The 15,145-nt window shown below is 38.6% G+C and overlaps 1 protein-coding gene across 4 annotated transcripts in view; it reads left to right on the plus strand.

Moving 5' to 3' along the window:
* Nucleotides 1-4,667: 4,667 nt before the first annotated feature.
* LOC5579065 (leucine-rich repeat and calponin homology domain-containing protein 1) overlaps nucleotides 4,668-15,145 on the plus strand; it is a 235,944-nt gene continuing 225,466 nt past the window's right edge. For 2 of the 4 annotated variants that reach the window (XM_021846324.1, XM_021846325.1), the window contains exon 1: nucleotides 4,668-5,677. In XM_021846324.1, the coding sequence (XP_021702016.1) occupies nucleotides 5,368-5,677 (310 nt within the window). In that variant the 5' untranslated portion in view covers nucleotides 4,668-5,367. The remainder of the gene's footprint in view (nucleotides 5,678-15,145) is intronic. The other 2 variants (XM_021846328.1, XM_021846327.1) reach the window with 1 other exon arrangement.

Consider the following 15,145-nt stretch of genomic DNA (forward strand, 5'->3'; position numbering starts at 1 on the left):
CATATAAATTAGATCTGAAAGCGTCAATAATCATTAAAAATAATTTTCTTTCGAAGAAAAATATAAAAATAGGGGGTAAGGTCTGACGGAAATGGTCTATTGAATGGAACGTACTGGAATAAGGCTGTTTTTACTGTTTTCAATAAAACTGATAATTGAACGCATAGAAAATTGTGACCCTTTTTCAATTTTTGTCCAGGAAGATCGAAGGTACACAACAAATGAAAACTAGTGATTTGCACCAAGCCTGCCTTGATTGTCGTTGGCAAACTGGAGTTATCTTGCAGTTTGGAAAAATTTTGTACCAAATTTCGTGTGTAGTATCTGTGCCTCCCTCCCAAGGTAAAGCTAAGTATGCTGTTCCGCTCAAGAAAAGTAAAAATTTCTGCCTAAGAACTGGTCAAGAAATTTCCTACACTGTAAAGGCTGGTTTGCAACTGACAAGAAAAGGAATCGCCTATCTCGATGCGTGGAAAATTTCTCCCCAGAAATGCTCCAGAAAATCACATTTTTCTGATCACAGTACGCAGTTGAAAAGAAATGTCATTTCAAAGGGGGCTCTCTGTAGGAAATTTCTTGACCCATTCAGTCAAGGAATTTCTTTACTTTTCTTGAGCGAAGCAGTATACTCAGCTTAAACCTAGCATTACCCTTTAAGGTGTAAAAAGTACCCACTATTTTCTGATATATGAAGCTGTCAAAATAAAGGGTAGTTCAAAACCAGGCTTGAAAAAATTCTTAAGATGTTTTGACGGATGCTGTTCTTCAGTCTGTTATGTTTCATTGTAACTGGAGTCGCATCTTGGTCGCTGATAATGCAGGAGTGTCTAGATTTGCAGGTGAGTCCAAAATCGGAAAAACATTATCCATCTCATTTGAAGAAACGCTGTTGTTATTACAGAATGGATTGGAGAACCAAAAACTTCGTTGCTGTTCGTCTCTACAATCAGGAGCATGATCCAGATAGGAAACTGCGGCCAAACGCCCGAGAGCAGCACTTATAGAACACTATATAGAACTTGATGTTAACACAGACAAACAGACGTCACACTCTCATCATTGTCCATCGACCACCTTTTTAACGGTCGATTCAAAAATATGGTAGGTGGCCAATCCGCCACCCGCAGCGCTCGCATCGTTTTTGTTCGCATTTGACGTTTGCACACTACCGCCATCTGTTGGCCCGTCGGCCAAATACAATAATTTTAGCATTGGGCGCACATGTCCTCGTGACTATGATTTTGATCGAGATTTGTTCTAAGTGTTACGTCTGTTTGTCTGTGATGTTAATATCAAGCAAAAGCAACATTTACTGATTAATAAGGCCGGTTTGCTACTGAGAAGAAAAGGAATTGCCTATCTCGATGTGTGGAAAATTTCTCCCAAGAAATGGTCAAGAAAATCACTTTTTTCTGATCGCAGTACGCAGTTGAGAAGAAATGTCACTTCAAAGGGGGCTCTCTGTAGGAAATTTCTTGACCCTTTCAGTCAAGGAATTTCTTTACTTTTCTTGAGCGAAACAGCATACTTAGCTATAAAGTGTAAAACTGCAGTATTGTTTGTCCTTTAAGCGAAGTATGCACTTCAACAGAAAAGTAATCGCCTATCTCGATGCATGGGAAATTTCTTGCAAGAAATGCTCAAGAAAAACATTTTTCTTTGATCGCAGTACGCAGTTGAAAAGAAATGTCAAAAATGCTTTTCTTGAGCATTTCTTGCAAGAAATTTCCCACGCATCGAGATAGGCGATTACTTTTCTATTGAAGTGCACACTTCGCTTAAAGCCTGATCGCTGCTGACAAGTAATTTCATGACCTATCTTGATGCAAGGGAAATTCCTGCAAGGAATCGATCAAGTAAGCGCTTTTTTTCTGATCACAGTACGCAGTTGAAAAGAAATGTCAGTTCAAACGGGAGTCACTGTAGAAAGTTTCTGCAAGGAATCTGCGAGAAATTTCCTTAGCGATTCCTGTTCAGCAGCAAATCAGGCTTAAATCATTGAATGCAATCCCGCATCTTTTATTCTCACTTACGCACTTGGGGCCGCATTTCGCAGTCCAGTAGTGAAAGAAATACACAAATTGAAATCTTGTTGAAAATAAAACCATGCACAGATCACCTATTGCCTAAAGAGCATGATTTTAAAACGATATGCCATGCAATTTAAGGACATTGGAAAAAATCACCTGCATCCCTGCTGGCCACGCTGAGGGTTGGAAGTAGTTTCGACTAGTAATCCTTTATAAGAGAGATCTGCGGAAGCTGACATTTCTGTCAAAGTGTGAGCCAATCGAGCAGCGAGAGCTGTCAAAGTGTGAGCCAAACGAACATGCGTTATGTTTGTTTTGAACTTTTCTTGAAGAGTAATGTAATCCGCTTGAAATTATTTCGGTAAAAGTAGTAATCCTTTATAAGAGAGATTTGCGGAAGCTGACATTTCTGTCAAAGTGTGAGCCAATCGAGCAGCGAGAGCTGTCAAAGTGTGAGCCAAACGAACATGCGTTATGTTTGTTTTGAACTTTTCTTGAAGAGTAATGTAATCCGCTTGAAATTATTTCGGTAAAAGTAATTTAGCATAAAGCAAAACAATGAAATATTTTTCTTTTTAAAATATTTGTCAATGCGACTTTTAGTTGTTGATTTTTTCGGTTGTTTATTAGTTTGGATATGTAGCTCAAAGATCTATAACGAAACAAAATACACTTTTTAGCAATGAGAAAGTCATGTCCGTGTTACAATATTATTCTCGATGCCGAGCAAAATCAGCACTGCTGGTCTGTTGCCAAATCATTCCATTTTACTTCCGCTTATCTCTCTATAAAGGATCACTAGTTTCGACTAGTGATCCTTTATAGAGAGATAAGCGGAAGTAAAATGGAATGATTTGGCAACAGACCAGCAGTGCTGATTTTGCTCGGCATCGAGAATAATATTGTAACACGGACATGACTTTCTCATTGCTAAAAAGTGTATTTTGTTTCGTTATAGATCTTTGAGCTACATATCCAAACTAATAAACAACCGAAAAAATCAACAACTAAAAGTCGCATTGACAAATATTTTAAAAAGAAAAATATTTCATTGTTTTGCTTTATGCTAAATTACTTTTACCGAAATAATTTCAAGCGGATTACATTACTCTTCAAGAAAAGTTCAAAACAAACATAACGCATGTTTGGCTCACACTTTGACAGCTCTCGCTGCTCGATTGGCTCACACTTTGACAGAAATGTCAGCTTCCGCAAATCTCTCTTATAAAGGATTACTACTTTTACCGAAATAATTTCAAGCGGATTACATTACTCTTCAAGAAAAGTTCAAAACAAACATAACGCATGTTCGTTTGGCTCACACTTTGACAGCTCTCGCTGCTCGATTGGCTCACACTTTGACAGAAATGTCAGCTTCCGCAGATCTCTCTTATAAAGGATTACTAGTTTCGACTAGTGATCCTTTATAGAGAGATAAGCGGAAGTAAAATGGAATGATTTGGCAACAGACCAGCAGTGCTGATTTTGCTCGGCATCGAGAATAATATTGTAACACGGACATGACTTTCTCATTGCTAAAAAGTGTATTTTGTTTCGTTATAGATCTTTGAGCTACATATCCAAACTAATAAACAACCGAAAAAATCAACAACTAAAAGTCGCATTGACAAATATTTTAAAAAGAAAAATATTTCATTGTTTTGCTTTATGCTAAATTACTTTTACCGAAATAATTTCAAGCGGATTACATTACTCTTCAAGAAAAGTTCAAAACAAACATAACGCATGTTCGTTTGGCTCACACTTTGACAGCTCTCGCTGCTCGATTGGCTCACACTTTGACAGAAATGTCAGCTTCCGCAAATCTCTCTTATAAAGGATTACTACTTTTACCGAAATAATTTCAAGCGGATTACATTACTCTTCAAGAAAAGTTCAAAACAAACATAACGCATGTTCGTTTGGCTCACACTTTGACAGCTCTCGCTGCTCGATTGGCTCACACTTTGACAGAAATGTCAGCTTCCGCACACGGAGAAATATTTTTACCTAATTTTTGAGTTTACTTTACCCAAAATTAAGTATATCGATTATAGTTTCAACCCAAAATCTCTCGGTTTTCTCTTTCTCCCACACGAATGTTGTCAAAAATAGAGAGAGCTGCATCTACCCAATGGGGGTACTTTGGCCCAATAAGCCAAATTTGGGTAAATGCAACTTTTCTTATGTTTGGGTCGAAAGAACTCAATTTTGCGTTAAATCAACCCAAAATTGAGTATATTTTTCTAATGGAATTAAAGCCAAACTACCTAGTGGGGACCTTGGAAATTTAGCCAAAATTGAGTTATTGGGCTCAACTATGGAATTGCGTTGAAACAACCCAAAATTGAGTTGAATTCCGTCTCCGTGCAGATCTCTCTTATAAAGGATTACTAGTTTCGACCTTCTTATTTCCACTGGGAAAGCGTTACACGCTGTTACAGTCCATCACGCACTGTTCGCATGTGTGGGTGCTCGTGTCTGTCAACAAACAACGATTAAACGCAAGAACGACACAACGCCACACTGGCTTGCACAACAAAAGCGTTCCGTCGAAAGCCCGACGCCCCTCAACTCAACGGCGCCGCGACGTCGTCGTCGGCGTTGCGAACTCGAAAACCTGAAGCCCGAACAGACAGTCCGTTGAGAGTCGCCGTGGTGTTCAGTTGTCTGTATGTTGTTCTTATTCGCCGCCTGCCCAAAAAAACGTTGCTGCTTTTAAACAAACCTAAAGTCTTTAATCCCAGTGTTTAAATCCTAGCTTCTGAAGTGGCGGCGGTTTTAAAACAGACAACAGTTACTCAGTGAACGAGTTTAATTTGTCCGCGAATCGAATCGAGAGTATCAAATTCTACAATCAGCGGATTGTTCTTACAATCTAGTAGTCTAGCTAGAAGGCAAAACGGCGGCCGCAAAAGCAAGGTGCCGTCTCAGTGTGTGAGTGTGAGTGCGATTTCCTCCCTACATCAATCGAAGGAGTCTGAAAATCAAAAAGCCAGAAAAGCGGAGCAGCCAAAAGAGTGATTCTGAATTTTATCGAATTTGAATAGCAATAAGAGCGTTTGAAAGTAAAGTGTTTTACGGGTAGAATTTTATGATAGAGGTGCAAATTGTGCGGAGAAGTCAGTGAGCGTGAAGAAAGTCGCTTTTGTTGGGGAGCAGCAATCGGAAGTTTCGTAGATAGTGTGTGTGTGCGTGAAGAATAACTTTTAGGGCGATTCCTGCCGCGGGGCCCTACGCCTACTAAGTGCTAGAAGTCGAAGAAAAAAATTCGACCTTTAATTCGGGAGGAACACGAATCCTCTCAATCTCCCTCTTCTAATGAATCGCCAATAATATGGCCGTGGCTTGTGTGAAGACTTCCGGTCAGTTTTTCACGTCGTCGTCGTCGGGCTCATCCGGGCCAAGTTCGTCCATACTTTCGGGTTCCGGTGGAAGTGCTGCTGGTGGGGGAAGTGGTGGGAGTGGAATCTGCGCCATGAACGGTGGTCCGGGTGGTGGACATTTGCAGAGCCAGCTGACGCGGTCACTGGAGCGGATCCTGGAGGATGCGAACCTTAGTGGGGAGCTGAAGCTGAGCGGGAGGAAGCTGAAGGACTTCCCGAAGGCGGCCGGGAAATACAACCTGAGCGATACGGTTATAGCAGGTGAGTTTTTGGGGAGGGCGATGGAGTTTATGAAACTTTTCAAACGAAAGCTTTGAAACTTTTTAGAGGAAGCCTATGAAACCTTTCAGAGGAAGGCTCTGAAACATTTCAGAGAAAGTCTCTGGAAAATTTTATTAAAAACCTGAAATCTTTCATAGAAAGTCTACGAAACTTTTCAAAGAAAGCCTAAAGCTAAACTTTTCAAAGGAATACCCTTTAAAATTTTCAGAGTAAACCACTGAAACTTTTAAATAGAAGCCACAAAAGAAACTAATGAACATTTTCAGTCAGGAGTCAGTCAGACATTGTCCCGTAGATGGGCTACATCGCGCCCGAAACTGGTCGACAGAAAGGTAATTTTTAAGCTTTCTTGACGTTTGTAAGAACTATAAGTGTTATGTCTTGTCTCGCGTCGCGTTTCGTGAATGTCAGAGGATGCCTCTGAAACTTTTCAGAGGAAGCCTCTAAAACCTTTCAAAGGAAGCCTCTGAAACCTTTTAGTGAAAACTTCGAAAACCGTTCAGTAAAAGCTTCTGAAAATCTTCAGAGTAAGCCTCAGAAACTATTCAGAGGATGCCTTTAAAACCATTCAGAGGCAGCCTCTAAAATCTTTCAGAAAAAGTCTCTGAAAACATTTAGAAAAAGTCCTTGAACTTTCCAAAGGAAGCCACTGAAACCTTTCAGAGAAAGCCTTTGAAACCTTTCAGAGGAAACCTTTGAAGCCTTTCAGAGCAAGCTTCTGAAACCTTTCAAAGGAAGCTTCTGAAAGTTGTCAGAGAAAGCTTCTGAAACCTTTCAGAGGAAGCCTCTAAAACCGGTCAGAAGCAGCCTCTGGAAGATTTTAGAGGCTGCCTCTGAATGGTTTTAGAGGAAGCCTCTGAAGCTTTTCAAAGGAAGCCTCTACAACCTTTCTAAGGAAGCCTCTGAAACCATTCAGAGAAAGACCCTGAAACCTTTCAGAGCAAACCTCTGAAACCTTTCAGAAGAAGCCTCTGAATTCTTTCAAAAGAAGCCTCTGAATTCTTTCAGAAGAAGCGTCTGATTTTTTCAGAGGAAGCCTCTGAAACTTTTCAAGGAAGCTTCTGAATCCTTTCAAAAAAAGCCTTTGAAACCTTTAAGAGGAAGCCTCTGAATTCTTTCAGAGGAAGCCTCTGAATTATTTCAGAGGAAGGCTCTGAAACCTTTCAGAGTAAGCCTCTGAATTATTTCAGAGGAAGCCTTTGAATCCTTTCAGAGGAAGCCTCTGAATCCTTTCAGAGGAAGCCTCTGAAACCTTTGAGATGAAACCTTTAAAGCCTTTCAATAGAATCCTCTGAAGCCTTTCAGAGCAAGCCTCTGAAACCTTTCAAAGGAAGCTTCTGAAAGTTGTCAGAGAAAACTTCTGAAACCTTTCAGAGGAAGCCTCTAAAACCGGTCAGAAGCAGCCTCTGAAAGATTTTAGAGGCTGCCTCTGAATGGTTTTAGAGGAAACCTCTGAAGCTTTTCAAAGGAAGCCTCTACAACCTTTCTAAGGAAGACCTTTCAGAGCAAACCTCTGAAACCTTTCAGAAGAAGCCTCTGAATTCTTTCAGAAGAAGCCTCTGCATTCTTTCAGAAGAAGCGTCTGATTTTTTCAGAGGAAGTCTCTGAAACTTTTCAAGGAAGCTTCTGAATCCTTTCAGAAGAAGACTCTGAAACCTTTCAGAGAAAACCTCTGAAACATTTTAGAGAAAATCTCTGAAACCTTTCACAGGATGCCTCTGAATCCTTTCACAGGAAGCCTCTGAAACATTTCAGAGGAAGCTTCTGAATCCTTTCAAAAAAAGCCTTTGAAACCTTTCAGAGGAAGCCTCTGAATCCTTTCAAAGGAAGCCTCTGAATCCTTTCAGAGGAAGCCTCTGAATCCTTTCAGAGGATGTTTCTGAACCCTTTCAGAGGAAGCCTCTAAATCCTTTCAGAGGAAGCCTCTGAATCCTTTCAAAGAAAGTCTCTGAATCCTTTCAGAGGAAGCCTCTGAAACCTTTCAGAGGCAGCCTTTGAAATCTTCTAGAGGAAGCCTCTGAATCCTTTCAGAGGAAGCCTCTGAATCCTTTCAGAGGATGTTTCTGAACCCTTTCAGAGGAAGCCTCTAAATCCTTTCAGAGGAAGCCTCTGAATCCTTTCAAAGAAAGTCTCTGAATCCTTTCAGAGGAAGCCTCTGAATCCTTTCAGATAAGGCCTCTGAATCCTTTCAGAGGAAGCCTCTGAAACCTTTCAGAGAATGTTTCTGAACCCTTTCAGAGGAAGCCGCTAAATCCTTTCAGAGGAAGCCTCTGAATCCTTTCAGAGGAAGCTTCTGAGTCTTTTCTGAGGAAGCTTTTGAAACTTTTCAGATGAATCCTCTTAATCCTTTTAGAGGAAGCCTCTGAAACCTTTCAGAGGAAGCCTCTGAATCCTATACGAGGAAGCCTCTGTAGCCTTTCGGAGGAAGCCTCTGAAACCTTTCAGATGAAGCTTCTGAGTCCTTTCTGAGGAAGCTTTTGAAACCTTTCGGAGGAAGCCTCCAAAACCTTTCAGAGAAAGCCTCTGAAGCCTTTCAGAGGAAGCAGCGTTCAGGTCAAGCTTCTGAACATTTCAAAGAACGTGTCTTTAACCTGTCGAAACAAATCTCTGAAAGTTTCAAATGAAGCCTTTGAAATCATCCAGATGACGGCTCTGGATCTGTAAGTCTAAATTTGAATGTTTTCAGACTCTGAAACTTCTAGCAGTGAGCATCGGAATCTTTTCAGAGTAAGTCTTTAAAACTTTTCAGAGGAAATCTTTGAATTCGTTCGGAGGAAGCTTCTGGAGCATTTCAGTGGAGGTTTCTGTTCTTTTTCATAGTAAGCTTCTGAATATTTTTAGAGGAAGCCCCTGACATTTTAAATTATTTGTATGACTCAACTATTATTTGATAAAAGCCTTAATCCAAATCCACTATTCCAACAAATAAAGAACCTCCAACTATCCAACTACTAGCAGCTGCTTTCCCTATAACAAACCAATTTCACGCCATCCCCCGGATTAATGTTACGTAAACCCGAAGGGCCCTTTCTCGCGAGCCCAGCAGAAACTATCCGAGAAGCACAGTTACAGGTGTATAACAACCTTCAACCTGTCGTCTGCCTCGGTCCATCTAGCTAGGTTCCACCTTCCGCTCGCTCTCTCTATCTCCTGCTAGTCTTCATAGTGGTTGTCCTTCCTCGGCTAGGGGCCAAAGCGGAATTGTGCAATCTGGCTTCTTCCTTCGGCTCGTGGCAATATATAGCGAAAGGGACGAACCATGATGATGGTTACTCTCTCTATACAAAGGTCAGTGGTTCCCAACCTTTTTGAAGCTGGGACCCCTTTTTAAGTTTTACGAGAATCTCTTGGACCTGGGATTTCTCAAAGTGAGAGTTTTTAGAAATCTTCCAAAGATCTCATAATGAATAAACAATTATCCTTAGCTGAAACACCCAAAAGTCTGAAATCCACCACAAATAGTGCAGGAAGTTTGCTAAGATCATCTGGAGTGTAATAAGTCTACTAAAAATCTTGTCGGGAAACTACCAAATATACTTCCATGAGTAAGATAAGGTAGCTTAAAAAAAAACTTTGCAGAATTAAAAAAAATGTGTAGGGTAGGTGTGCCAGTTTTGGCCACCCTAAGGAAAAATATTGTTTATATATAAATCAAACGACCTTTCGTTACTGTCAATACATCAAACGAAAGCTTTCAAACCATGCTTAGCGGGGAAAATATTAAAACTAATCAGAAACTTTGTTTTGGTATTAAAAATGGTGGTGGTGAATACTGGACCACTTGTACCAGTATTCGCCACGATTTTAATTGCGGTTCCTGAATTCGCCACTTACGTTGATTTCTTATGGAGGGTGGCGAATCAGGGACAGGTGGCGAAAAATAGGTGCAAAGGAGCAAAAATTTTAAGGAAAATTATTTTTTTCTATTATTTTCTGAGAAAATTTTGCGGTTTCCAAGAATGTTTCCGTATCATCTTAAAGCAATTTAGCGAACACTAAACTATTGGCAACCATATATGTCGTGAAACGGTATATAATCTGGGGTGGCGAATAACTGGTACATGGCGAATACCGGTACACTTTCCCTATTTGACAAGATATTTCCTGAAGTTCGATTAAAATTTCTTCGAGAACTATTCCAAAATATGTTCACAAAATTTGACATATTCGGGTGTCACCAAAGGAGAAACCATAATCCTGAAAGTTCTGTTTCCAAAAGTAGGTTAACCTTTAGTATTATGTACCGTAAAGCGGGGTAACTTTGATAATGCGGGTAACTTTGATAGTGCGAGACCCGCAACATATTACACGAAATAACGAATGCAAAAGTAGAGAGTATTAGTATGACACTTCGTGTCAAAGCTATTTTCGTTGGAATCAAGTGCATTTGAGGATTTACATGCAAATATTAAAATTTTTAGCAATTTTGCAACGCTTACAAACAATCTGTTCTACGATCACTATTTGATGAAGTCATAATGCGCTCGTCACTTATCCTTGACAGCCTAGTTATAGTAGAACATGAACTCGGTCTCAAATCTCTTAGTGAAAACGATTTTTACAAACTGGGATCATTTTTGTAATCTAAGTCAGGAATTTCCATATAGCATTAAACGCCTAGAGGTATGCAACGCCTTATTAATGTTCCGTAATTTATTCAAATTTGTTCGATTTATACTCCATTATCAAAGTTACCCCAAAACAGAAAACCGCCTTTCCATTATGTGAAAAATAATATATCCATTCAGAATAAATCTTTTGGCAATCTATCAAATGCAATCGATAGCTAGGATGTCAGTACTTGTTTTGAAAATATGATTTGTAATTCTTTAAAACAAAAAAACAAAAAAAAATATCAAAGTTACCCCGTTTTACGGTACCTGTAAGCTTATTCGACTATTTGAAGCAACTTTCCAACAGGAGTTCGGTTGGGAACCCCTGCTGACATAGGTAGTCTAGCAGCTCAGCGGACAAAGTAGGAGCAGACACAAAAGCCATTATCCTTGGTTGAGGGATACGTGAGCCGGTAAATGTTCACGAGCGTGTTCACTGTTTCTCTCAAGGTAATCCACTCGTCGTGATGGTGGAAACGGGAGGACGGCTACGATGACGACGACGGAAATTTGAATTATGGAAGGATATTTTTGGATGTTCGTTCATATTAGCTCTATAATTAATGGGATTGTACGAATGATGGCGGCGGTTGTTGCTGAAATCAACGGCTTCTGCATTCGATGAAGGCTATCTGTTCGACCGAATTATAGAAATGCTAGAATCTTTTCTGCAAAAGTTTTGAAACTTCATAGGTTCCATAAGCTTCTTCTGAAGAATTTTTGAGGCTTCCTCTGAAAGGGTTCAAATGTTTTCTTTGGAAAGTTACGATGGCCTATATTGGAAAACTAGAAAGGCTTCTTTCGAAGTTTTATAAGTTTCAGTTAATGTAAATGTTTCAGAATTCGAGTTCTAGTTTTTACTTTGAAAAGTTTCATAAACTTCCTCTGGAAAAGCTTAGAAGCTTTCTACATAATCGTTTAGATATTTCCGCTTTATAGTTTAGAAAAAGCTCCCTCTGACAATTTTGGGGAACATCCATTGAAAAGTTGCAGAGGCCTCCTCTGAGAAGTTGTCATTATTTATCTTAATTTTTTTCCATTCTCCTGTGAAAAGTTTCAGGGACTTCTTTCAAATATTTTAGCCTTCAAATTTCCGACTTTGTCAGAGAATTTCTTTTAAAAGTTGAAATACGCCCTTAACTCTTCCAGGAGCTTTCTCGAAGGCGTTATGAACGATATTGGAATCTTCCTCGGAAAGATGTCAAAGGATCAAAGGACCTCTGAAATGTTTCAAATCTCGAAAACTTATTCTAACAGACTCAAGTCAAAAAAGTATACAAACTTACTTTATCGATTCTACGTGTTTCGCAGACGAAATTCTACACGTTGCGCTCTGAACCAACTCGATTTTTCACTTTTAAAACGTTTAATTTCCGGATTTACAAAACGACGAAAGTAAGATTCTCAACTTTCGCAACCTAACCATTACTTTCGCCGCCCCGCTGTATGGAGAGACAAAGTGACTTAACCACGAATCAAAACAAAACACTACTTGAGCCGATTTTACACTGGTAGAAAAACGTCGAAAGTAACTGAATAAATTGGCTTATCATTTTGTAATATTTTTTTTGTGGGAAATAACAGGAACTCCCTAGTTTTTGAACGCGAGCTTAATGTATGCAAAATTTAAGCGATGTACACGGCGAAAAAAAATTAAAAAGTTGATTAATTTTAAAACAGTTTTAAAAGACAGGTTGTGATTCTTCTGAATTTATTTTCTCAAAACCATATGAAAGTTACTTACGTCGATTTGAAAAAGTAATCGAGAAATGTTTGTTATTGAAAGTTTCACATTGTTTTTCAACTTACAAATTTCAGAGCTATCCTCTGAAAGATATTCGAAGGATTTCTCTGGCGGGCTTCAGAGGTTAGAGTAAAGTGGGGCAAAAGTTCGAGTGGGGCAAGAGTTTCTTTTTAAGATTTCTAGCTCAAATCAAATCAAAACTTAGAAATGTCATGGCGGTTCGAATGCTATTCAAGTAAGAGACTTTCACTCCAAATATCATAAAAATCGATTGAGATTTGGAAAAGTTATGGCTATTTGTTGTTTTTCGACGTAAATATTGTAATATTACTTTCGATGCATGGAACCAAATGAAGATAACATATTTTTCAATATTTTATGTAAGGGCGTTTCTAGGCCTATCATAAGGATGCTTTGACGTGTATTAGTTTTTCCATAAATAGTTGGAATCAAATTTTGACCCAGAGCGGGGAAAAAGTTCGAATCTGCGGGGCAAAAGTTCGACCAATGTATAAACCCACGGAAAATTTTTCAAATTTCCTTAAATCTACATATTATCTTCAAATTTAGCGAAATTTGCCTGATCGTGCGAAAAATGTCACAAAAATTTTACATTTTCACTTAGTTTTGCGAAAAACTGCTATTTTTTGGGTGTATTACAACTAACCCTGTTTTGGGAATTTTTTGATGAAAATTTAGTATGTATTTTTCGGCAAACATAAGTTTACGGCTGGTATAAAGTATGCCTGGCATAAAAGTATTGATATTTTGTGTTTTAGCCAACGAACTTTTGCCCCACACTAGATTCGAACTTTTGCCCCACCGGTGGGGCAAAAGTTCGTTTAAGACAATCAATTTTGAAACTGTTATAACTAAAAATGGGTAAATATTTTGACACAAGTTTGTTCAGCAAAGTTACAGCCAATATGTTGAAGGTTCGCTGTATGGTATTTTTTTTGTTTTATCTGCTATTATTTTCCTGGAAACTTTGATTATACCACTAAGGTCGAACTTTTGCCCCACCTTACTCTATATATTTCATAGTTCGGAGACTACATATGAAGTTACTTCTTGATCAATTTGTTGAGAAGATTGTAGTCGAACTCCTGAAGAAAGTATTGGGACAACTCTTCGGCGTATGAGGAATGGGAGAAAATAAATTTATGATTAATCTACTTACTAAGTAATATTAACTTACTTAAACACTGGACAACATTTTAACATTTTTTTCAATTTAATGTACTCGATAAGAAACTTTTAAAATTTATTAGGAACTAGTGGTCCCGGCAAACTTCGTCTTGCCATCAAGTAGGCTGCTGTAAAACGTCATGTTATCCCACATACAAAATGAAACATAAGTTTTCTCCCGTTTTCCCGATTTTTCCGGAGACTTCCCCAAACTTTTTCCTCGCACGAACACGTCGGATCCCTTGTCGAGTGCAACAGTGAAAAACTCACGTCAATCCGTTCATCCGTTCTCAAGCCATTTCGTGACATACAAACACCACTCCATTTTTATTTATATAGAAGGTTTTACCCGAAATGCATTCTTTTCTAAGCATTCTTCTCCTAAGAGAACGAAACTATTTCAAGAAGTGATTGAGATGAAATTGTTTTGATCAGTTTATAACCGATTTTCTGTTGAAAATATAAAACAGTTCGTTCATTTGACAAATTTCTTTGAATGATTGCTGGTGGATTCAGTTAACGAATGTTTGAAAACATGGACTTCAAAAGAGATTTTGTACTTAAGAGAACATTATCAAAAGTCTTTGTGGAATTGTAAGCTGCATTTTTGTAGTCTTTTCTGGCGTTATTTCTAGAAAAGTGTTAGGAGCAGTGTTGTAAGCAATCACGGTAGTCGACACGTTTTCGCTTATATTCGGCAGCGCTTCCCTTAAACATTCACAACACGAGCGATCAAATGAATGTCGAAAAGAAAAATGTCAATTGAATGCCACTAACCGCGATAGCTTCGCTAGGAAGCGTTATGGTTTTGTTTGTTTCTGTTCTGCTTTCACTGTATTTGTGTTACATTCGACATAACAGACAAGATCAAACCATACATGTTGCTTATAATCTGATGTCTGAATTATTTGCAAAACTTATGATTTATGCAAATTTCGTCGTATGAAACGACATTCAATTGACACTTTTTCGTGTTTGTCGACGTTTATTCTACCGCTCGTGTTGTGACTGCTGACCATGGCAACGAAACGAACGTCGCGCAAAGTGTCGAATGTTTACAGCACTGGTTAGGAGTATGTGTAGGCGGAAATCCTGAAAGTAATATGGGTAAAGTTTCTGGCAGATTCAATTTACCAATTTATAGAAGATAAATTACCTTATTCTAAATTTATGTAGGAATTTCCTATGAAATTTCTAACGGAATCTGTGACGCACTTTGAACGAATTTTCTTGAAAAAATATGTAAAAACTTTAGGAAGAATCTCTTGAAGAATTAATAGATAATTTAGAGAGAAATTTATGTCAAGTTTTAACATAACGGGGCAAATCCTTTGAAATGTGTTGTTCCTGTCAAAGTCTTTAGAGGAACCTACATTGCTTGCATTTGTATCCTCTGAAGCTTTATGTATGACGCCTCCGTTATCTTTCAAATCGCTCCCAGATGATGCATCTGAAAGCTTTCACAAGAAGCCTCTGAATTTCTTCAGCCTATGAAGTTTCCTGATGAAAAATCGTTCAAAGTATGCCTGGAATATCTCTCAAAGGATGCATCTGACGAAATTGAACGTATTCAGAGAAACCCCGTCAAACATTTTAAACGGCGACTATGAAATTTCTAATATCGCTTGAAAGCCTTTGGAACTATTCATATGAGGATGATTGAAGCATTTCAAAGTAAGCTTCTTAAATACTTCAGTGAAAGCCTCTGAAGTTTTTTTAGAAAAATATTCTGAAATCTTTCAGAGGATGTCTTTCAAGTACCTGAAACTTTCCAAAGAAATTCAGAAGATAATTGTCAGTGAAAATCAGTTTTCAGATATTGTTTGCAAGACCTTTCAGAGGAAATCTTTAAAACCTTCAGAAACAGCCTCTGAAGTTTTTTAGAGGAAGACTGAACTTGTT

This window comes from Aedes aegypti, chromosome 2 (assembly GCF_002204515.2).
Source record: "Aedes aegypti strain LVP_AGWG chromosome 2, AaegL5.0 Primary Assembly, whole genome shotgun sequence".
NCBI lineage: Eukaryota > Metazoa > Arthropoda > Insecta > Diptera > Culicidae > Aedes > Aedes aegypti.